The 22,809-nt window shown below is 41.1% G+C and overlaps 1 protein-coding gene across 1 annotated transcript in view; it reads left to right on the plus strand.

The window, feature by feature from the left end:
• Positions 1 to 22,809, plus strand: part of ryr3 (ryanodine receptor 3) — a 176,071-nt gene that overhangs the window by 71,486 nt on the left and 81,776 nt on the right. Inside the window, exons 22-37 of the mRNA XM_034699064.1 lie at positions 3,301 to 3,404; positions 3,861 to 3,944; positions 6,135 to 6,294; positions 6,436 to 6,580; positions 6,881 to 7,086; positions 7,290 to 7,464; positions 8,146 to 8,354; positions 9,978 to 10,141; positions 10,250 to 10,298; positions 10,404 to 10,564; positions 14,040 to 14,202; positions 15,113 to 15,199; positions 16,273 to 16,499; positions 16,944 to 17,156; positions 19,102 to 19,705; positions 20,130 to 20,330. Coding sequence (XP_034554955.1) covers positions 3,301 to 3,404; positions 3,861 to 3,944; positions 6,135 to 6,294; positions 6,436 to 6,580; positions 6,881 to 7,086; positions 7,290 to 7,464; positions 8,146 to 8,354; positions 9,978 to 10,141; positions 10,250 to 10,298; positions 10,404 to 10,564; positions 14,040 to 14,202; positions 15,113 to 15,199; positions 16,273 to 16,499; positions 16,944 to 17,156; positions 19,102 to 19,705; positions 20,130 to 20,330 — 2,952 coding nt within the window. The remainder of the gene's footprint in view (positions 1 to 3,300; positions 3,405 to 3,860; positions 3,945 to 6,134; positions 6,295 to 6,435; positions 6,581 to 6,880; positions 7,087 to 7,289; positions 7,465 to 8,145; positions 8,355 to 9,977; positions 10,142 to 10,249; positions 10,299 to 10,403; positions 10,565 to 14,039; positions 14,203 to 15,112; positions 15,200 to 16,272; positions 16,500 to 16,943; positions 17,157 to 19,101; positions 19,706 to 20,129; positions 20,331 to 22,809) is intronic.

The following is a 22,809-nucleotide window of genomic DNA, read 5'->3' on the forward strand; positions in this document are numbered from 1 at the left end:
CAGCTCCTGGCTACAGAGAAAAAGACTGTTTGATTAGACTTTGTTAAAGTGTAAGAGGACTTTCTCTCATCTTCTGACCACTCAAAATGCTTTTACATTACAAGTCAAGGTGGTGGAAATCTGAAAATGAAACACTCTTTGTGAGCTTTATTTAGGCCTTCAATGAGCTTTGCAAAGCGATCAGCTGACAGAGTAATCTGACAAGCGAGACAAGGTCTGCACATCTGACCAAGACTGAATATTCAGCATGGTATTTATCGTCTTCAGAGTATAAGATGATCTCATCGTTCAACAAACTCAAAAGCTGTGAGACAAACCAGAGAGCTTATTACGACCTCTCCCTTCGTGGTCACCTTCTTTCCCCTTCAGCCAAACAAGCAGATAACAATATATACATCTCAGAAGGTCTCTCTGTGTGTGTAACTTGCTAACTCATGATTAACACAAGAATAACAAACTATCATGTCTGTATTTTTCCCATCACAGTCACATTCACCCATTCACACGACAATCATGGTGGCAGAGGCTGCTATGTAGAGCCCATCAGTATTAATTAATCCCATTCATACACCACTGGCTCAGCCACAGGGTGCAGTTTGGGGTTAAGTGTCTTGCACAAAGACACCTCAGCATTGGGATAGTGGGACCAGGGATCGAACCCCCAACCTTCGACTCTACCACTGAGCCACAGCTGCACCAGTGAAGGTTTCAAATCTTTTGCAGACGATAAATTAATCTGAAGAAGAGTCAGGTCATCAGAGTTGTTGACAGCTGAAATGTCAAATCTCAACAGTGCATGGCTTGTGATCTGGCATAGTGGGCATTTTCCCTGCTGGGTTGATGTACACAAAGCAGCAGCAGCAGCCCATTGGTTAATTCTTTATGTTGACAGTTTGCTGGCTCAGTCACACCTCCTGCAGAGCCAGCTCCACTCCAACCCTTCCCTTCTCCTGCTCCCAGTGTGAAGGTTTGTGAGGTGCTGGTCTACTCCCAACTTCAGAACCGATTTGCAATCACAGTCGATCATCAGCTGATGACACTATGCGTTTTATGTCTCTGGGAACAGATGCCAAGTTTTCAGGCATTTCAGTGCAGCCAGCAGTTCGTGTTTAATGACTTCCAGCCAAGCCTTCCTTTTCCAGGCAGTGTTTACATCTGCAACGGAAACGTCATCATCTTTGGTCCATCACATTCCCTAGAGTGAAGCCCATTCATCCATTTCAAGAAGATGTCAGTTCAACAGTAGATAGTAAAACACACAGAGGCTTCACTTTGGATAACTTCACCAGTATGAGTTTGAAAGAGAAACCTAGTGTATTATGATTTACTTGACCAGATATACAGGTCTGATATTTGCTGAATTAACAACATCATGATTTCTGGATCTGAGTTTTCCATTATGAGAGGCACAGCTGACTTGATTGACAGGCGGGAACACTTTAGCTGTTGGCTAGGAGGCTCAAAGCCTTTCAACATTTCCAATATTGCTGACGCCACCGATTGGCCTCAAAACAGCGCTTCAGAAACAGATGGGTGACGTCACAGATACTACGTCCATTATTTATACAGTCTATGGTTACTGTGTGTGGGACTGCTTTGCTAGTATCATTCTTGAAGGGGCCCAACCTTAAGGTGAAGCTGTTCTTGTGTATTTTTGGATTGGATTGAAAAAATAATAATACTTCAAACTGAAAACATTACAATTTCCATGCTGAAAGTCCAGACACATTGCAGATTCTAAATGTTTTATGTAAATTCAGATTGATACCAAAAGTGTCAGGTGATGTGTTTTTTTTTTTTCCCAGTCCAGCCTTGAATCTCAAAGTTCATAAAATTCACATTCAGGTCAGGTGTGTAGAAAAATAAAAAGTGTTTTAGCTTTGAAGTTTTTATCAAGCATATCAAGTTTCCACCATTTTGACCCAACATTAATATCTAGATGTCCTTCTTTTTTGGACGATCTTGTTCAGCACAGCAGCTTGTTCCTAGACAAAGTCCTGGTGTCGCATTCAAGACTCAGAAAAATGCTGTCCTCAGTTTAAAGTGGCATCAAAGTGTGAGAAGGGAAATGTATAATAAGATTTATAAATCAGTGGTTGAAAAACACCCAGGAAGAGTTTTTGATTTCACCAAAGTTTTTATGTGACTGGAGTATTTGGTCTCAGTTTGAAATGAAGCATTGATCAAAGTTTTACAGTTTTACAGTTTTATTGTTGTATGGGTCAGAGCAGGAAAGACCTCTGGTACGTAAACATAAAATGTTGATTAACAACACCCAACAAGACCCATTTATGACCCATCAGGTAAGTCTGAGTCATTTTTCTCATCAGATCAAACCTGTAATATTTTTAGTGAGATGCTCAAACACATTGCTCAGGCAGTTAACTTTTACAACATCTCTGCCGTCATTTTACCGTCAATCACTCTCCCTGTTTCCTGCAGAACGATCTGAGAGTCTGTTTAAAAGTCTGATCACACGCACTGCCTCGTTTTGTACTGTAGTGGTTATCACAGGGTAATTTCCCCCTGAAACCTCAGCACACGGACGCCGTTTAACAAACTTAATGAGTGTCTCAGCTTCCAGGAGTATGACATCTAGATTAATTAAGACTGGGACAAAGCTCCACTTGGGGGGGGGGAGTAACCCGGATCCCACAGTTTATTAAGGACAACATTTAGGTCCAAACAGCTGCTTGGTGTTTAATTTTGCTGTAACAAGCCATAAAGAGCTCAGAGTGACATTGACTCCAAGACAGAAGCCTCTGAGATACTTGGCAGGCAGGATGATAATTAAGTTGGACGTGCTTCGCTGGTTTATATCAAAGAGGCTGGCCTTACTTTGTTCAGCTTTACATTTTGTTCAGCTTATGTTATCTCATTTGTGTGAACAGAAATGATCAGAGCAAGTGTCACTGGAGTCTTACAGAGCATCCAAAGGAAATAGTTGACTCTCCAGCAGACATCTGAGTCTCTTCTTGCCTGTGTGACTCTCCTCTCCTCTCTGAGCTGAATCAGGCTAATTTCTGCTCCACTAAAAACTCAACACCTGAGGCTTGAATTAATCTTCATGAAAAGCAAACATAAACACATCTGCCATTAATGCAGATTCATTTGGCTGCAGTCCAGTTTTGGTACATTTTTGAAACACAGACCACAGACGCTTGATAATATTTTCCTTTGAGCTATTTTTGTCATAAGTAATTGACAGGCGTATAATCAAATGAAACAAAAGACATTAACTCCAGTTCTTTGTCTTTTGTGATGTTAAAAGCACAATAATAAAGCAGCTTTCCTCCTCAGGTTCGGGATGACAACAAGAGGCAGCACCCTTGCCTTGTGGATTTCGCCAAGCTGCCTGAAACAGAAAGGAATTACAACCTGCAGATGTCCAGTGAAACACTAAAGTAAGGCCGGGACAGTTTGCTAAATAATCCAATTACTTATTCACGGAATTGCTGAATGTTGTGCAGGAGCAGATTATAGCTCAGATTAAAGCAGTGCTTGTAATGACTTGCATCTCCTGAGTGAATTCCGGTATTGATTTTTAGGAAATCTGAGGTCCAAAGCTTGTTTGGGCCAACTACTGAGTCATCTCACTGTAACATTTGGCTCGGGACAATAAAGCCAAGCAGAATGCTCACTAAGTGCCGTGTATACACACAGCCGTATCTCGCTACTGTTTGCTGCGTTAGTATTGATCAAGGAGATTCATCATTGTCTAATTAGCTGTGTTTAAAATGGAGCAGTCTCTCATTGTTCTGCTGATGCAAAGCTGAAATGTATTCATCTAACTAAGAGTAAAAGAGGCTGAGTATTGATATGCAGTGTGTTCTAAGTCTCTATTATTCTTTGACCTGCAGGACCCTGTTGGCTCTTGGGTGCCATGTTGCTCAAGTTAATGTTCACGCTGAGGAGGATCTGAAGAAAATTAAACTTCCCAAAGAGTAAGTAAATATTTTTCTTATTACAGGTGTGCATTTACGCATGGCACACAGCGCTGTGACTTCATTCAGAAATGAATCTCAAGACACACCAGCAGGTTTTTGTCAGAATCTCATTGAAGTGTCAGTCAGACCTTGTCAATTTACTAAAATCAGAACTGAAAATCAAACCGGCCACGGTGCACGGGGGAGAGCGGATTGAACACAGGATCAATCACATTTTAAATGTCCAGGAAAAACTGCAGTTTCTCTGAAGTCTTATCCAACTAAAAAGGTTTCTCACAAAACAATCTGTAGCGTCCTCGTGCTCGAACCTCTGCTGGTAAAAAAAACATTCACTTTTCCTGGTGTTGGCCTCTTACCTGCCCATCCAGGTGCAAAACTATCAAACAATCAAAATGAGGATTAAGTAAGTAAAATTATTATGTACACAAAATGGTGGAAATAGCTCCAACACTAATGATAATGAAAGAAATGTGTTTCCTACACATCCAAAAGGTCCCACACAGTCAGTCCAGGATCGAACAGTCATTAGTTTGGAATGAAATAGCTGCCCCCCTTGTAATAAATAATATTACCAATGAGGACTCGACTTGGACTCAGACTCAAATAATGAGGACTCGACTCGGACTCGGACTCAGACTTGGACTCAGACTCAGACTCAGACTCGGACTCGGACTCGGACTCAAATAATGATGACTCGACTCAGACTCAGACTCAAATAATGAGGACTCGGACTCGAACTCAAACTCGGACTCGGACTCGGACTCGACTCGACTCAGACTTGGTCACTCAACTACAACAGTGCTTGGTTCTGAAACAACCAATACACACTGAACGGTATATTTTAGGCCTATTATAGCCTACAAATAACTCATTGGAGGTTCTCAAGATCATATGGGATGTGTTGGGAATAAAATTGTGAATATTTTCTATACTTTCATCATTTTAATTCCACATGCTTAAAAATGAAACAATTTTGTTGTTGTTTTACAGTCGGTAGTATGGATTGCTCCAGAACTTATAAAAAAAAAACAGACCTGCAGTCATATTTTTCACTTAAAGCTGCTGTTTGCAGATGAGCAAGTGAAAAAGAGAGAGGGAGGTCAGCATAGAGTGCAGAGAGAGAGCACCAGTAGAGTAAAGAAAGTGGTCAAATACAGAATAAATACATTGTTTCCCTGTTGTTTGTGTCGGTTAGGCTCTAAGGAACTCATTAACACGTCAACACCTCCACACTAACACGCAGGAAGGTGTCTGATTTAGTTTGTTTACTCCTGAAGTCGCACTTCTTCTTGCCTGCTGTGTGTCTCTCTGCTCTGCTCTCCATCACAGCCTCTCCTCTCGTAACACTTCTCATTAACATGTCACCTCGGACATTTAGTGAGGTCCCTTTGGCCTCTCATAAAGATACACCCATTACATTTATTTATTGGCTCTTACTACCATTTCAAAGCAGGTTATTAACTCCCTTGTTACATCTCCTCTGCAGTTTAATGCAGATGCATGATGGAGGGGCAAAGTCTTTCGGCCTCTCCGATGTAGCAATGAAGGCTTAAAGGGGGGAAGAAGGTGGCAATGTGCAGCATCAGAGCCAGCGAGGCTGAACAGTACAGTGCGCGTGTGTGTGTGTTTACAAGCCGTGTCTCTCTAGTGCTCGTGCAGTGCCGTAGTGTGATGTGAAATCACACACTGGGTCACTAATATTACAATATCAAGTACAAGGGAGTAGTTATGGCGTAGTTGTTGCGAAGTTGCAATGTGTAAGAGGCTTAAATCTGTTGAAGACAGACTGAGAGCAGAGCAGAGGAGAGGAGAGAGGGAGAGCAATGTCACAATGTCCCCAGTATGTTTTTCACTTGTTTTGACCTGAAGTCTGTTGACAGGGAGCTTTAAAGCTCTGCACAATGGCTGAGTGCCCAGGGGTCCTTTTTTTCAGTATAGAGAATCAGTGTGTGATTTTAACAGTATTGCATCGAAGTTTCAAGTTCTGGGATTCTGTCAGGACAGCTCTGGATAGAAATAACTTCACTAGTAAATATCTGTTGAGTCACAGTGTTGTACATTGATTTTTTCACAGATTCATATAAATGGATCTAGCTTAAAGCTATTTTACCTGGTTTTATTGTCTCTATCTATTTGGTAGTTTGGACACAATCTGGATTAACAGTGTTTTCCTTTTTTCCTCTGCAGCTACGCAATGTCTAACGGTTACAAGCCTGCGCCACTAGACCTCTCTGACGTGAAGCTGAATGCAGGTCAGGAGGTACTAGTTGATAAACTGGCCGAGAATGCACACAACGTGTGGGCCAAAGACAGAATTAAACAAGGATGGACCTATGGCATCCAGCAGGTAACAGTCATCACTCTTTCTATTTACAAAGAAGCTGGCAGTCCACTTCTGTGATATTCATCTATCCTGAAGAGCTTCTTCTAGTAGTTAAACTGCTTAAATGCTCACTCATCTAATTTTTACTTTCCTTGTTTGTGTCAGGATTTGAAGAGCAGGCGTAATCCTCGCCTGGTGCCGTATGCTTTACTGGACGAGCGCACTAAGAAATCAAACAGAGACAGCTTGAGGGAGGCCATCAGGACTATGGTTGGATATGGATATGACATCGACCCCCCCGACCAGGAGTGTAAGATATTATGTCAACACAGACCCCTAAAAAACTCCTGCTTTGATTGTTGTTTTTGCTGAGCTTGAAATTTAAAGGCCAGTTAATGATAAGGAAACCCATAAACATGTCTCATCATCTACAAGGAAGACCAGTTGATAATTTAAGAGTTCTGATTCCTAAAACTGAGTCCAAATCCTGCAGGAAAAGCAGACACAATGCTGAAATTCTACCTAAAATGATCCATAGCTACCTCCATCTTGGTTTCACTTTAACATTTACATATTTGTCCCTTACATATTTGTCTTGTCTCTTCCCCAGCTGTCCATATAGTGGATGACAAAAGCATGGAGACCATTCGCCTCTTCCGTGTGGAGCAGACATACGCAGTGAAGACAGGAAAGTGGTACTTTGAGTTTGAGGCTTTGACTGGAGGTGATATGAGGGTCGGATGGGCCAGGCCAGGCTGCAGGCCCGATGTGGAGCTGGGAACTGATGACCAGGCCTTTGTGTTCGATGGATACAGGGTACTACAGCTTTCTTAGTTCATATCTGACTGTGTTACTTCAGGAGCAGGCAACATTTCTCCATCCTTTACACATGTTTTATTTCTTTAATAGAGCATTTGAGATATTAGCATGGATTAATTGATTCCAGCTCCTTCAGTTTGATCATTTTCAACAGTTTTTCTTATCAAAACTTCAAACTGTATATTTTTGTTCTCTTCAAGGGTCGACGTATGCATGTAGGGAGCCGCTACTTTGGACATCCTTGGAAGAAAGGCGACGTGGTCGGTTGCATGATCAACATGGAGGATAAATCCATGATTTTCACTCTGAACGGAGAACTCATGATCACCAACAAGGGCTCTGAGCTCGGCTTCGCTGACTTTGAGACGGAGGATGGTGAGAGCTTCAGTGCACACTCCAGCAAACTTTCTAATTCAATTCATCATTTTGATTCATTTATTCTGAGTGTGTTTCCTCCAGAGTGTCTCTAGAGGTATGACTGGGTTTGTTTAACAGTGAGCACAGGGGAATCAGGGGGAAAAAACAGTGCAAAAATGCTAATGATGTTGCATTGTAATGAGGTCCGTTGTGGCGTTGGCCCATTACTCTTTAAATGAAGTGTCCTTCAGGACAAGACAGGAGGGAGAGTCACAGTGGAATAAAGTAAAGTGATTGAGATTCATTGTTTTAGTTTATGTTTGATAGATTCTGTTGTATAGACCGTTCACATTTAGTACATGAATATATGACATGGATATAAGTTTGAAGCCTTGCTGTAAATAGAAAGTGTTAAAATGAACCTTGTTAGATCTTATGTAAATATAACACATCTGCATTTTTTATGTCCTCAGATTTTATTTTTTCGAGGTCATAAAGTCACCTCTCTAATTAAATCAGGGTCTTGAGGGCAGAGAAGCAGATCACATCATTAGCGGTAGGGAAGCATCAGAATAACTTCTTAATTAAATGTGCGGGGAAGAGTTTTTCCAGCTACTTTCATCTCATGCAGCAACAAGGGATGGCATGACTAGAAGATTAATTACACATCAAAGAAGGTCAATATTTGTCTTCCTCCAGGTTTCATCCCCGTGTGCAGTCTCGGCATATCTGAGATCGGACGCATGAACCTGGGCAAGGACGCCAGCACCTTCAAGTACTTCACCATGTGTGGTCTCCAGGAAGGCTTCGAGCCATTCGCTGTCAATATGAACAGAGAGATCACCATGTGGTTCAGCAAGCGCCTTCCGACCTTTGTCATCGTACCACCGGACCACATGCATATTGAGGTGAAGAGGCATTTTTAGTATCTCTATTTTGTTGAAGGTATTGTCCTGTGTCTGTTACTTGCAGGTGTTTGGCAAGGAGAGGCAAGTTTATTGATAAAGCACCATTCATACAAAGAGCAATTCAAAGTGTTTTACAGAGTTAATGACAAAACAAAAACCAGAACAGTAACAATCAACAAAAACATACAGCAAACACTTTATTTTTATATTTTATAAGCATTAAGAAATTTTATGCGGCCAGTTATGTCCACTCTCTCTCTCTCTCTCTCTCTCTCTCTCTCTCTCTCTCTCTCTCTCTCTCTCTCTCTCTCTCTCTCTCTCTCTCTCTCTCTCTCTGTACTTATGTAACTTTGGTGAGGTGTTTGGTATTTGCAAATGATTTTAGAGGGTCTGGTGCATACTTTTTTATGTGCTTTTTTAAAATTCTATTTTTGGAATCTACAATTCAAATGTTAAATCTGAGATATGAATCATGCATCCCATTTCGTTGGACTAAATCTGTATACTGGAAGGCCCTGAAAAAAAATCAATAAATGCAAAACTTGTATTTTACCACCAGGATTTCATTGATCAGATGCAAACAGGCAAGGGTTAACAGTAACTTAAAGAGTCAACAATATGGTAATCATAAAAATAATAATTTTATTTGTAGAGCACTTTTCAAAACTGAGTTACAAAGTGCCTTACATGGGCAGCAAAATAAAACAGGCAGTTAATAAAATAACACAAGTCAAGATAAAGAAATAAAACATATTTTAAAAGACAGAGTTCCCCTGAAAGAACTCTAAAGGAATACAGTTATTTTAAAATATATTTTTTAGGACGGTTAAAATAAAATAAGATACAATTAAAATAAAAAAATTGATAAATTCAGATAAAAGGCTCTCAGGAAGGCTCTGAGATAATAGCTGTAGAAAATGTAAATAATGAAAATAGTTGTATGTAACCATGGGGCGTGTCCAGAGGAGTGGTCACATGCCTTAAAAGGACTGGCCACCCACACCCTTAACTATGATTGGCTATTTGCCATGGCAGAGGTGGGACAATGTTAGTAATGAAAAATAAATAAAAAAACAATGTGGGCGACGATGCAAAAAGGCTGCTCGTAGCTTTCTTTGCATTTCAGAGTTTCACATTTTGTTTGGTTCATACTTGGAATCTGGACTTTGGATATACATCTTGCTTTTGGGTCCTTGAAGATATAAACTGAGAAGCTTTTAAAGCTTATTTTTAAAGATAAACAATTAAATAAAGGAACAAAACATTTGTATTTGATGTTTGTGGTTAAAGTAAATATGATAAGTGGACACAGAAAGGAGAAATCAATCCTGTTCATTGGTGTGTGTGGATACACTTTGTTCCTGCCACCCCTTCATAAATCAGTGCCAGATTTGGGCCAACCCATTCAAAAATAAATCCATATTTGACCTTGGTATTCTGACCACTGCTCTTATCTCCGGTATCATACGGCTGACCTTCCACTGATGATTGACCAGCTTCTACACTGCTCTATGCATACATACATGGCTCTAATTACACACGCTGCTGATGTTGATAGACACATTAATGCCACTTATTGATCATCTTCCTTGTGTTTTCAATCCCTCCTCTTAACCTCGTCAGGTGACGAGGATCGACGGGACAGTAGACAGCCCTCCCTGCCTCAAAGTCACCCACAAGACGTTTGGCACACAGAACAGCAACAACGACATGGTTTACTGCAAACTGAGCATGCCCGTGGAGTTCTACTCTGCAGACAAGTTACTGGACGAGTCACTGAAACTCAGGTCAGATCAAAGCTACCATAAAACATTTTAGTGGCCTGTTATCTCTGCCTTTTCTCTGAGACCACTTTGTGGCTCTTTTAACCTTTAGCTGTGTTTTTGTCTCTGCAGCCATCCTCCAAAAGAAGATGGAACTGTTGATTATGGAAGCATCACAACTGTAAATACACTTCCTTTTCAAACTCACACATCTGAACAATACAGTTGTTTATGTCTGCTCTCTGTACACAAACATCAACCTATCTTTTTTTGTGTATTATGGCAGTACTACCACTCAGTGAGAGTGTTTGCTGGACAGGACCCTGCCTCAGTGTGGGTGGGCTGGGTCACTCCGGACTATCACTACCACAGCAAGAACTTCAGCCTCAGCAAGACGAGAACCGTGACTGTCACACTGGGTGATGAAAGGGGGCGGGTCCACGAGAGGTACGATCCCTCCTGTTCCACTGTCTGGACTTTACAGGATATCATGAAGCATTGTGATCGTACGGTGTAATCTAAACAGATTTAACATAGAGTTAAACAACAGGAAGGACAGACGGGCATACTTAAGACCTGTTCATTGCTTTATTTTCTTGGTTTATGCTGACTAAGCCAGAGTGGAGCCTCTGTGTAACTTGCTATTTACAGTGAAACTGAGACTGACCACAAACCGATAAACAGGCTTTACCCTGGGGGATGTAATGGACCAAGAAATGACAGCTTTTATTTTGCAGACATATCTGGTGAAGTAGATTTAATCTGGCTTTTGATCTGAACCAAGCAGCAACCTCTGATCTTAAAATATAAAGCCCATGTGGAAGTGTTAAAAACTGCAGTTGATTGAGCGTCCACTTGAGGCTGGCTGCAGAAACACTGGAAACCACATACACACCCATTCAAAAAAGACGATCTTTGCAGCAATAATAAACATGTTTACAGCCTGGTTCAACAAACAGTTTAGGTCTGAATAGCTCATTTCTCTAACTTGTTATTTTTAAAGATATTAAACGTACAAGTTTTGAGCAAATAAGGACATGGCTGACTTGATTGATCGGCAGACACTAGCTCTTTACCTCACACTAGCTCAACAGATGTTAGGTTGAATTCAGCATTTCCAATATGGCACCCGCCAACGATAGGCTTCAGAAACAGATGGGTGATGTCGCGGATCCTACGTCCATTAATTAGACAGTCTTTGATCTGAACACATGGTCACTTCTCAAGTTGTTAATTGGACTGTAAACAATGCAGCACAAGGAGAATGAAGTCTTTGCTAGAAGTCGTTCATCACTCACCGCTGGCTACACCAGAAAAGTTCACCGTCACTCCTGGAGGTTGTATTGTTGTCAGATGAAGTCTGGTTCTGAGAGTGAGAGTGAGAGAGGGAGGTTTGTTTGGGTTCTTTTTAAGAAAGTTCTCTGGTAGTTTGAGTGATGTGACACTTTGCTGCAGTTAAGGAAAGCAAAATAAAGATTCAAGTCCACCTACTCTAGAGAAGCATTTAGAGAGAAAGAGTCCGTGGATGTTAAACCTCTCAGTACACTTGGAGTAAATTAGATACCAACCTTATTGTTCATCTGCATGCTTGAAGGGCATTGCACCAAAACTTGGTTTATAAGTAAAGTTCCATGATTTTAAATCAAAGTTTTCTCAAAATGTTGACCTCCGCAATAACACAGGCGAGGTCAAAATGTCAAATGTAACATCGAAGCTGCAGTTTGAACTCTCTCTGTATAAAGAACTTGAGGACACAGAAAGAAATGGGATTTCATAATTGAATTTCCTTCTCATGCTTTTTGAGTTACCTTTTCCATTCCCCTGTATTACCTCTCGCTCTCTTACTTCCACACTTTTCTCATTATGTTAGTGCACTGATGGCCGAGTTCAAAGTGAAATTCATTACATTTGTCCATTAAAGCAGGGCAACTCTATGTTTGACCAGAAAGTGTAGAAAGCTAAACTTCTGTTATGGGAATGAGACAGAGAAACCTAAAAACTGTTCCAAGAAAGGACTAAAGGGTTTCAAGCTAGTACAGAACATTGGACGGCAGTAGCTCGGTCCAGGCGGCAGTAGCTCGGTCCATAGGGACTTGGCTTGGGAACCGGTTCAAGTCTCGGCAGAGATGCTGGTTCATTTTCCTGGACACTGCCGAGGTGCTCTTGAGCAAGGCACCGAACCCCAAACTGCTCTGGTGGCACTGGTTGATGGCAGCCTCCTCACTCTGACATCTCTCCATTAGTAGCTTGTTTGTGCGCAAGTGTATGTATAGAAGCCTATGTGTGTAACATGATCAAGTGTAAAACTTGAATTTCCTCCATGGGGATTAATAGTGGAACATGTTTGTTTAAACATGAACTAATACAACGGTAGCGGTGTAAAGGTGCATGTATTCTTACCAAACCATTCGAGTACAGCACTCAGTATAGTGCAGATGTGTACTGATCCAAATACGTGTGTAACTAAAGGTATTTCAAATCCAAAGTCTCCATATTGAAGGGAAGACGTGAAAGTGGCGTAAAGTTCTTGAAGTTCCTCATAAAGGAAGATAATGTTACGTGCTGCGTTTGTTCCCCTTATTGTACTGAACTGAGACGTGAAAAACCGAAGACTTCAAAGCTGAAGACTTAAAAACCTAACAATTTTGTGTCACGTTGCACCCCTACAATGGTACTTCAAATACTCACAACAATACATAAATTACTATCAGGGACAAACCAGACAAGAACAACAAAATCCCTTTATCACACAAAGACTGACTTAAAGCAGATAAGTTGGTACACTAAATGTTCTGTAATGTCTTTTAATCTGAGCAGAGTAACGCACCGACCAGCAACTGATGCTAAGGAACCCTCTTTGCCGAAACGTGTCTATTGCCGGTTTGTAGATTAAAAGACGTTAGAGGACATTTAGGGTTCTGACTTTTCTACTTTCAAACAGCATTACCAAAAACTTAAAACAGCCTTAAAGTGGTTTATCTAATATAAGATATACATTCCTTCTTTGATGATAGAACTGTTCTCATCAGATATTTAAGGCTTCCTCAGAAGAAAAGAGCAATCATCCTCTGAATGCACTCCTAAACCATTTAGTGATGACATGGAAATACAAGGAATACATTTCAATAATAAGATTTGCGTTTGACCTTGCATGAAAGGCGATATCAAAGCCAGCACACCTGTGAAAGTCATCTGGAGAACATCAGGATCGCAATGATCTTGAAAAATGTTCACCTGCCAAGAAAAGTTTTTAACAGCCCATAAAACTTAGTGAGATACAGTATGGTTGAAAACCAGAGGTAGGAGGTCAGTCATCTTTACTGTAAAATAAGTACTGAGCTCACAGCCATGGTATGATGTCGAGGTAATTATTAGCACTTAGCAGATTGTTCGGCCAGTTTAAGATCTGCACAGGAAGCTTGAGGGAGCCAGTGATGTTCATTTGGGGTCAGTCACGAGTTTGCCACACAATTACAGAGGTTGACAAGCCAGCATTGTGAAGAGCTACTGCCAAACAAAACATGGTCATCAAATTAGAGTGTGATCTGGAGGGCACTCACCGATGAAGCCAACCTCAATTATTTTCATTATTATGGCTCTTCAGCAACGCTATTAAAATGACCTGCAGAACAGTAAGCCTACACCTCCATTTTTCCCACAAATCACACTTTAACCTTAGAAAGACATTTACTCAGACATATTGACTTTTACTTCCCCATCTTTTTCTCTTTCCCTATTCAGTATTCAGAAGAGTAAATAGAAAAGAGAGCTCCCGTGCATAGCAATGAATGTGAATGAGGCAAAAGTCACAAGTCAAACAGAGATCGATGAGCACATTGGGGGGAAATATTGTGCAGCAGCCCTTTGTTGACCTGCTCTCTCTCTCAGCCTTAAAGCTCATGTTGTGCTTCTGTTCCTCCAGTGTGCAGAGGAGTAACTGCTACATGGTGTGCGGCGCGGACGCAGCCGGTCCGTCTTCCTCCAGCCGCTCCAACTCTGACCTGGAGATCGGCTGCCTGATTGACTTGGCCACTGGGCTTGTATCTTTCACTGCCAACGGCAAGGAGCTGCCCACATCATATCAGGTGAATTAAAAGTGTAGCTTAACAGTTGGGGGAATGTAGAAGTACATCTCATTGCTTCTCCCTCCTGCTGTGAACACTTTGTATTTACATCCGCTAAAAAGAAAACAGATAAAAAGTTGAATGTTGTGTTTACTTCTCAAACTTCATCTACATAACTTTAGCACCCAAAGATTGAAAAGTTATGAATTCTTTATGCTGTAAATACCACCTTGTGATGAATGCATTCAGACATATTTGCATTGCCCACACAAACTCAAAAAGAAGATCCCCCACTCCATCTTCCCTCCAGGTAATGCAAACAAATGTTCTCTGCAGTAAATAAGACCTGCAGAAATGCACTTACGGAAATTATACAGCTCAATTCTCATCTGCTTTCAAAACCAGACCCTTAACAGAGACAGACATCTGCTCAGTAAATCCTGTCTCGCCTTGCTGATCCCAGGTTTTAAACTCATCTTATTGAATACCTGACTAGACACTCAAATGACACCTGGGGAAGCTCTTGTCATTCAGGTCTTGTGTTTGTCTCTATTCCTCTTATTGTCTCCTGTTTTAAGCTGTTTGTCCAATCCTTGGTTAAGCTGTGAATTGGCATTTTAAAGAAGAGCAAGCCCTCTGAAAGAAGGAAGGCTTTGAACCTGAGCTGAGCTTGTTTTCCTCTCTTCTGTCTGCGCCTTTGGCTGTTATCAGTGCATCAACTGATCTCATTGAACTCAGGTTAAAAACAGCAGTTTATACACAGCTTAGATGTGACAGGTTTTATAGATTTCAAAATGAGTTTAGACCCCCACAGATATGACTCAGTCTCCACTGTAGGACTTTTCTGTTATTTTATGCATTACTGAATCCTACAGTATGTTGGTTAGAATATCTAATAAATCTATCCTGATTACCTTTTGTTCACTTCTAGGTTGAGCCAAACACCAAGCTGTTCCCTGCCGTGTTTGTCCGCCCCACCAGTGCAAACCTCTTCCAGTTTGAATTAGTCAAGATCAAGGTTAGTCTCTTCTCTAATCTTATTTTATCTTATCTTATCATATCATATCATATCATATCATATCATATCATATCATATCATACCATACCATATCATATCATATCATATCATATCATATCATATCATATCATATCATATCATATATATATATATATATTTTTTTTTTTTTTCATCATAGTATTTTTTATTATATCATATTGTATTATATTGTATTATATTTATTTTATTTCATCTTAGTATATTTTATTATATTATATTATATTTTATTTTATTTTATTTTATCATGTTATATTATATTATATGTATTTTATTTGATCATGTTATATTATATATAACACTTGAAGCTGGTCCTATCACCAGAACACAAAGTAAGTTTTGAACTATTTGGATTATGTTGGTTAGCTTGTTGCATGGTACACATCCGCTCATAACAGTTAATAGGTCACAATGATTCATAGATGAATGTATGGGGCTTGTCTCACTTTTCAAAATTTAACTGTTTCTGTTATTAAAAGTTATTGTTGTAATTTATTAAGTATACAGCTCTGCTAAAGATAGCAGTAGAATAGAATAAACTATTATGGAAATGCATGTTTCTAGGCCTACATGATATAATACAAATATACGATGTGCATACATAAATAAATACAATAATTATTATGGTTTTTTTTCACCACTATATTGGCATTCACTAATCTGATAGTAGCTGACAGTTGGCTAAAGCTAAATCTGATTGCATCAAAGTGGTGTGAAAGCATTATAGCCATTATATTCAGGTCTCCATCAAGAATCAGAATCAGAATCAGAAATACTTAATTTATCCCAGGGAGGGGAATTTGGGAAAACAAGATAAAAGGTTAGCTTACATTACAGAAACAGTGATTTGGTGGGTTTTTTTGTACAGCATCAACAGTTTAAAAGATAAAATAGCTTAAGCTGTGGATCATAAAAAATATAAATTTTCATCTTATTTTTCTTATTCTCATACATAAATAACAGCTTGGTAACTATTGTCAGAATTAGATATTATTTTTATTCTGCAACCTTACCATCGTCCTCTTTCTTCTCTCTAGGATGCGATGCCGCTCTCCTCTGCCATATTCAAGAGTGAGCACAAGAACCCGGTGCCGCAGTGCCCGCCCCGCCTGGACGTGCAGACCATCGTGGCCGTGCTCTGGAGCCGGATGCCGAACACCTTCCTCAGCGTGGAGATGGCCCGGGTCAGCGAGAGGCACGGCTGGGTGGTTCAGTGCCTGGAGCCACTGCAGATGATGGCCGTTCATATACCTGAGGAGAACAGGTCTGCAGAAAGGATGTGATGGAGAGAGAGTAATCTAGACTTAGAGCATACTTTGAATGTTTTTATCTGCAGGATAGGACCGGTTCAGACCTGAAATGACATGTTGTATTAGTCAGTCAGCATATGAGACAGGTTCTTCATCACTAAGTTTAAATACATAGGGATTAGTACACCCCATAACTGATGAAGGGCAATTCATTACCTTCAATTCATTACCCTGTTCGTCTCAGCATGAAACACCCTGGATAGGATGATAAGGATGAGAAACCGTTCAATTCAAAGAAGGATCTGCCATGGTTTTATTGTTTGTAAAATGATCCTTAAATCACACCATCATGATATTTAACCCTCTTGTTGCCTTTATTCATTGATAAAACAGCTGCAGGGCACTGCTGCAGTGTCAATAACACTCCTTGTTTCCCTTTCTTCTCCTGCTCCCTTTAGATGCCTGGACATCCTGGAATTGTCAGAGCATGAAGACCTGAGAAAGTTCCACTACCACACACTGAAGCTGTACTGCGCCCTCTGTGTGCTGGGAAACACACGCGTGGCTCACGCCCTCTGCAGCCACCTGGACCAATCACAGCTGCTGTACACCATCGACAACCAATACCTCTCTGGCATGCTGAGAGAGGGCTTCTACAACGTCCTCATCAGGTGTGGTAAATGTGGTTTGATTAAATTGAACATAGTCATTATTTTTCATTCAGTGAAACTAAATCTTTGGAGATTTGATAAGACCAGCTTCAATGCAACCCCAACTTAAATAGCTTATTCTTCTGAGAATGCAGTCATGACCAATGATGTGAGTAAGAACAACATTATGTCAGCCATTTAATGTTAAAGCTGCTGTTGGTAGTCACAGAGTAAACATCTGTTCAGAGAGAGGGACTTCGAATGTCAACACTATCCCTTCCAACCAGATTTCCTCTTAGCCCCCAACACAGATCGGCGTGTGCAGTCATGGTAGTGCTGGACTCATAACCAATCGGAGGATGTAGTAGGGGCCGCCCCTTAACCAATCAGGACAGATGATTGGAGATTAGCTCTGATTGGTCCATCATAACGGGAACGAGGGGAATAATAACATTGCTTCATACAAAGGCATTGAAACACGCAGAGATTTCACAATAGTCTCAAATTACTCCACTTACCGATGAGTACCGATGGGTATTATGACCTTTTCTCCAAACCCAGCAGAAAAAAAGTAATGTTTTTTACACCATTCCTACCAATAGTATCTCCAAGTGGTGGGGCAGCACACTGAAGAGGTAATTCACTCGGAATGGGTTGCACCAAGAATTCCACACTACTTACGTCCCACTATCTGCTCCATCTCAGCATCCAATTCACTAAGCATTCTGCCCTCATGGTATTCAAGCACAAACACGCCTATAAAGTTCTGCAGCTCTGTGCTGTTTGCTCTGTTTTGTGTCTGATTTAAGAGATGAGCTGTTGGCATCATCTTAATGAGAAGGGGACCCTTTTTATCTGTCTATTATGAAGTTGATTCATGCAGATGTGTTAGAAACTCCATTATTTATAACAAAGCTTTCTTTCTGGAGCAAATTAGCAAGAGCACCTCGTTAAATTAGAAAAAAAAAAACTGTGCCTCACGGCTCCGGGTTTGAGCCACAGACAACCCCGTACTCATTTAATCCCTGATTATAATAATACTAGTAATGTCAAAGTGATATGAACAGACTTTATTTACAGATTTACTATTTTTTGGTCATGCAGAGGTGGAATTGATGTCACGACCAGTGGAGAGTTTGAGCATAATCTCAAGTATAAATAAAAGTATAAACTCTCAGCAAATTTCCCCATGGTGTTTGTGAATCAGACATGAGATTTATTTGCATAGAAAGGAGCCAGTCTTGTCCAAAATGAATGCATGAAGTGAAGGCTTATTTAAATATGCACAAACAATGCAGGGCACAGAGGCACTATTTGTTGTTTGCAGTGCAGTCTGTGGTACATTTTAACCTCATTGTGTGCTTTGTGAAATGGACGGTTTTGCACAGATGTGGCAGGTCCTAAAGTTGCACAGACATTTAGGGGCTCAGGGCTGAAGTTAAGTTATTATAAATCATAATGTACCTCCGTGGTGTATTTACACAGCCTGCACAGAGAGTTATTAAATCTCTCTTTTTGTCTCATAATATCAATAAAGTCTCAATTTAACCAAACATAATAAGATAAATTGGACATAATGAATGTCACCTGGTGCCTTCATACCACAATTATTTTCCAAAAATGCAATTTAAAGTAGAGTCTGTTAGCCTCCCTGTGGGTGGGGAGTTTGTTTCTGGGACTATGAACCCCAGAGAGAGATGGTTCAGGAATCCAGCTTCTCAGCAGCTAGCCAGGTAATTGCTGAGTCATTGGTATTGATCAACAACACTGTCATTGCCCTCAGAAATATTATGGTAATTTGGGCTTTGGGGTTCAATAAATCACCAGTTTCACTTTTCTACCATTTAGGGGAAGATATTTTTAGACCGAGACTCCAACAAACTGAGCGGTTATTTCCTGAAAAGTTTCACGGTAAATGCCTCCAGATGTGTGTGATGATTGAACTGATTCCTCTTCTTCTCATCAGCATCCATCTTGAAACCGCAAAGGAGGCCCGCCTAATGATGAACAACGAGTTCATCATCCCCGTCACCGACGAGACCCGCTCCATCAAGCTGTTCCCAGACGAATCCAAACGCCACTCTCTCCCCGGTGTGGGCCTGAGCACCTCCCTCAAGCCTCGGGTGAACTTCTCCCCCGTCGGCATCCTCAGCACCAAGCGCCACCAGTACCTCTACAGCCCACAGATCCCTCTGGGCACCCTGAAGGAGAAAGCCATCAGCATGCTAACAGAGGCCGTGCAGGGCGGAGGCACGCACATCAGAGACCCCGTCGGCGGCAGCGTGGAGTACCAGTTCGTCCCCATCCTGAAGCTGATTGGAACGCTGTTGATCATGGGGGTCCTGACCAGCGAGGAGGTGAGGCTGATCCTCCTCCTGATCGACCCCAACGTGTTCGGAGAGGCTAAGGAGGGCGAGGAGGGTAAAGGGGACGAGGGGGCGGGAGAGAAGGAGGAGGTGAGCAAGAACGAGGAGAAGACTGTGGAGTCGGGAGAGGAGGAGACGAAGGAGGGCAAACAGCCGGTTAAAGGTCTGCTGGAGAAGTCACTGCCGGAGTCTGTCAAACACCAGGTGATGAAAACACCCGCACAAATCAGCAGTTTTTAGTCTGTTGCATAGAAAATACTCCATCAACATATATGCCATCTTACTAATTTAACTTCCTTTAATTATATAAGTCGTCATTTATCAGCAGTTCTGTGCTCTTATGTTTTATCGTGTACTAAAAGGGTCTTCATGAGGGTAAAGGATGGCAGCAGTCGAAAGCTAATGATCCCATAAATGACAAAACGCCCACAATTCTGTAACACTGCAAGTAATGAACGCAGCTTTTCATTATGGAGATGGAAACAGATATTGCTGTTATATTTTTCTTCCTATTAACTCACAAAAAAACATTAAATTTAATGATTTAGATCAAAAAATGCTTCAAACAACTTCTCGATTTCCATCACTGCAGAGTTAACGTCATCAAATCTGTGTCTGTTGTGTTCAGATGTGCGAGCTGCTCCACTACTTCTGCGACTGCGAGCTGAAGCACCGCATCGAGTCCATCGTCTGCTTCTCCGACAGCTTCGTGTCCAAGCTGCAGTTCAACCAGAAGTTCCGCTACAACGAACTGATGCTGGCGTTCAACATGTCGGCCGCCGTCACCGCCAAGAAGACTAAAGAGTTTCGTTCCCCTCCGCATGAGCAGGTACAGTTCCACCACGGACCCAAGAGCAGTGTTAAGAGAAAGTGTTCACATCCTGTCTGAGATGTGATTTATGGTCAGAGTTCTTTGAAGTGTTACACAGACACAGAAAACAAGAACGAGCCTTAGGGTGGAAACTATAATTGACCTTGGCTGGCACACAGTCGGCCAGTCTGGCACAGGCTGGAGCACAGCCTTTTGTCGTTCTCTGAGGGCCTCTTAGGCTTCATTTTTTCTGTACTTTATTTTCAGCTGGCACTCCCAGAGGGTACATTGAACCATATGTTAGACTAAATTGAACTTGGACGGAGAGAACTGTGCACTGAGAGTCAAGCAGCTGACATTTACTAGGACAGAGTTGTTAGTCCTCCCTAAGGGGGGGCTCATGCTGTACTGTGTTTAACTTTTTATTTAGAGAGAATTCACAGATCAGGAAGCATCCTAGAAAACTTTAGAGATGGTGTCAACCAATTATTTTATTGTTTTGACTTGAAATTTTTTTGCAAGGGTCAAGAACAAGTTGTTAGAAATAAAAATTAAAGCTCCCATAAGGAACTTTTGGTTTGTGTTGACTTTGGCGCCCCCTGTGGACAAAACAGTGCATCTTTTTTTGCTTATTTTATCCCGCTCTTACTGTCCCCAGTTATTACAAGCACTAAAAAATACTATATTCAAATGATTAACCTTGTTGCTGATGGTCTTGTTAGCTTCTTTAGGTCATCAAGACACATTGCTGTAAAATGGTAAAAATTCCTTACGGTAGCTTTAAAGCACCAGACCTGACAGTTTCACAAATCGACCTGTCTGAGTGGGACATAGATGGAGATAAAAATACCAAGTTAAAGCAGCAGACAGAGCAGTCTGTGCTATCTGAACCCTTCAGACTAAAATATCTCTCTGTGGGTTTCTCCACTGGAGCAGCAGATGTTGAAGCAATCTGCCTTTTTTTACTTTTCTCAGGTCAGACTCGGGTTTCGCTGTGCCAGGCCATTGGGGTGATGGTCATGCTGGGGGCAGACTGGACCGTGTTGCTTTTATTATTTGTTTTGATCGACAGAAATATGAATCCTGGTAACAGATGGTTCTCAGGATTCATTATTAAACAACAAATACAGTTTTTTTTAAAGAGTAGATCTATTTGTTTGGCATAAAAATTACATAAACATTATTTATTTTTGCTAAATACACAGTTTCTGAAATTCTTCTAACTTCAATCCAGATTTTTTTTATCAAAACTTCTTGCAACTATCGTTAGGATCAAGCCTCAACCTCCTGTGTTTAAAAAATTAAGCCAATGTGAAAGTGCAACAAATGCAGTTCTTAAAATGTCCACTTGAAGTTGGCTCCAAACGCAAAGGAAAGCCTGTCAAAGATCATATTAAAATGTTCATACTTACACCAGAATGAAACATATTTTGGTCTTTATACCTCATTTCTTTTTTGTCATGACTGAGCAGGGGATTTATATTGTTTAGAAATCCTCTGTTTTGATTATATTAGGGCTAAGAGTCAGGGATATTCAGACAGATTTAGAGGAATGGGTGATATGACCAACAGGTGGATGTTGTGACGGTTTGTTCTGTGTTTCTTGGCCGATGGAGCTGCTGAGAGTGTTGTAAATAGTGAAGCTAGCCAAAACTGGACAATCACATGTGTTTGGGGTTTCCACAATGCACGTCATTTATAAACACGGTATGTCTTAAAGGTACAGTGCACAAGAGCAGCACTTAAAATGTGTTGTAGCTGCTTGCCAGGAAGCAAGGCTACGACCTCAACTACACCTCTTTGCTGCTTTCTTTTTCATCAAGCAGAAAGTTAGTTAGAGTCCCATTTCAAATATGTCAGCCACCATCTATCACCATCTATGGACTTCAAAATGGCTCCTTAGAAACTAACGATGTCACTGAGACTACATCCATGTTTTCTACAGTCTAAGTTGATACACTTCTGCTAAAGACCTAATCAGCATATCTTGTATTTCGCTCTAACCTAATTAGGGATCGACCTCCACTCTCATGTCATGTGTTCAGTATTTGCTGTAAATGATATGACATTATCAGAACACTGATCATAATCCAGTGATTCCCCTTAAAGACATGTTAAAGTCCTACTTTCCACAGTTTTAAATCACACGCAGCACAGATATAGAAGCAGCTGAAATATTTATTGAGACCCTGTGATCTTGCTGCTTTGTGACTCAGTATTTCTCAGCTCTGTGTGTAATGACTGCGTCAGCTCACTGAAGTGCCAGGGGCTCAGATCCTAATGAGTAGGCCCCCTTTTAACATCCACCTCCCTCTCTCAGGGTGTCTCACAGCCGGAGCTGCTACATTATTCCTCATGCCCATTAGCCAGACAGTCCTGGTCGTCTCTCTTCTCTGTTTGTTTTCAGATCAGACGCTTTTGTGCTGAGTAGAGCTCTACCTCCAGCACAGCAGCAGCGGCTCAGAGAGTCAGAGGAACGTTCAGATCTGCACGGCTG

The sequence above is a fragment of the Notolabrus celidotus genome, chromosome 13 (genome assembly GCF_009762535.1).
Source record: "Notolabrus celidotus isolate fNotCel1 chromosome 13, fNotCel1.pri, whole genome shotgun sequence".
NCBI lineage: Eukaryota > Metazoa > Chordata > Actinopteri > Labriformes > Labridae > Notolabrus > Notolabrus celidotus.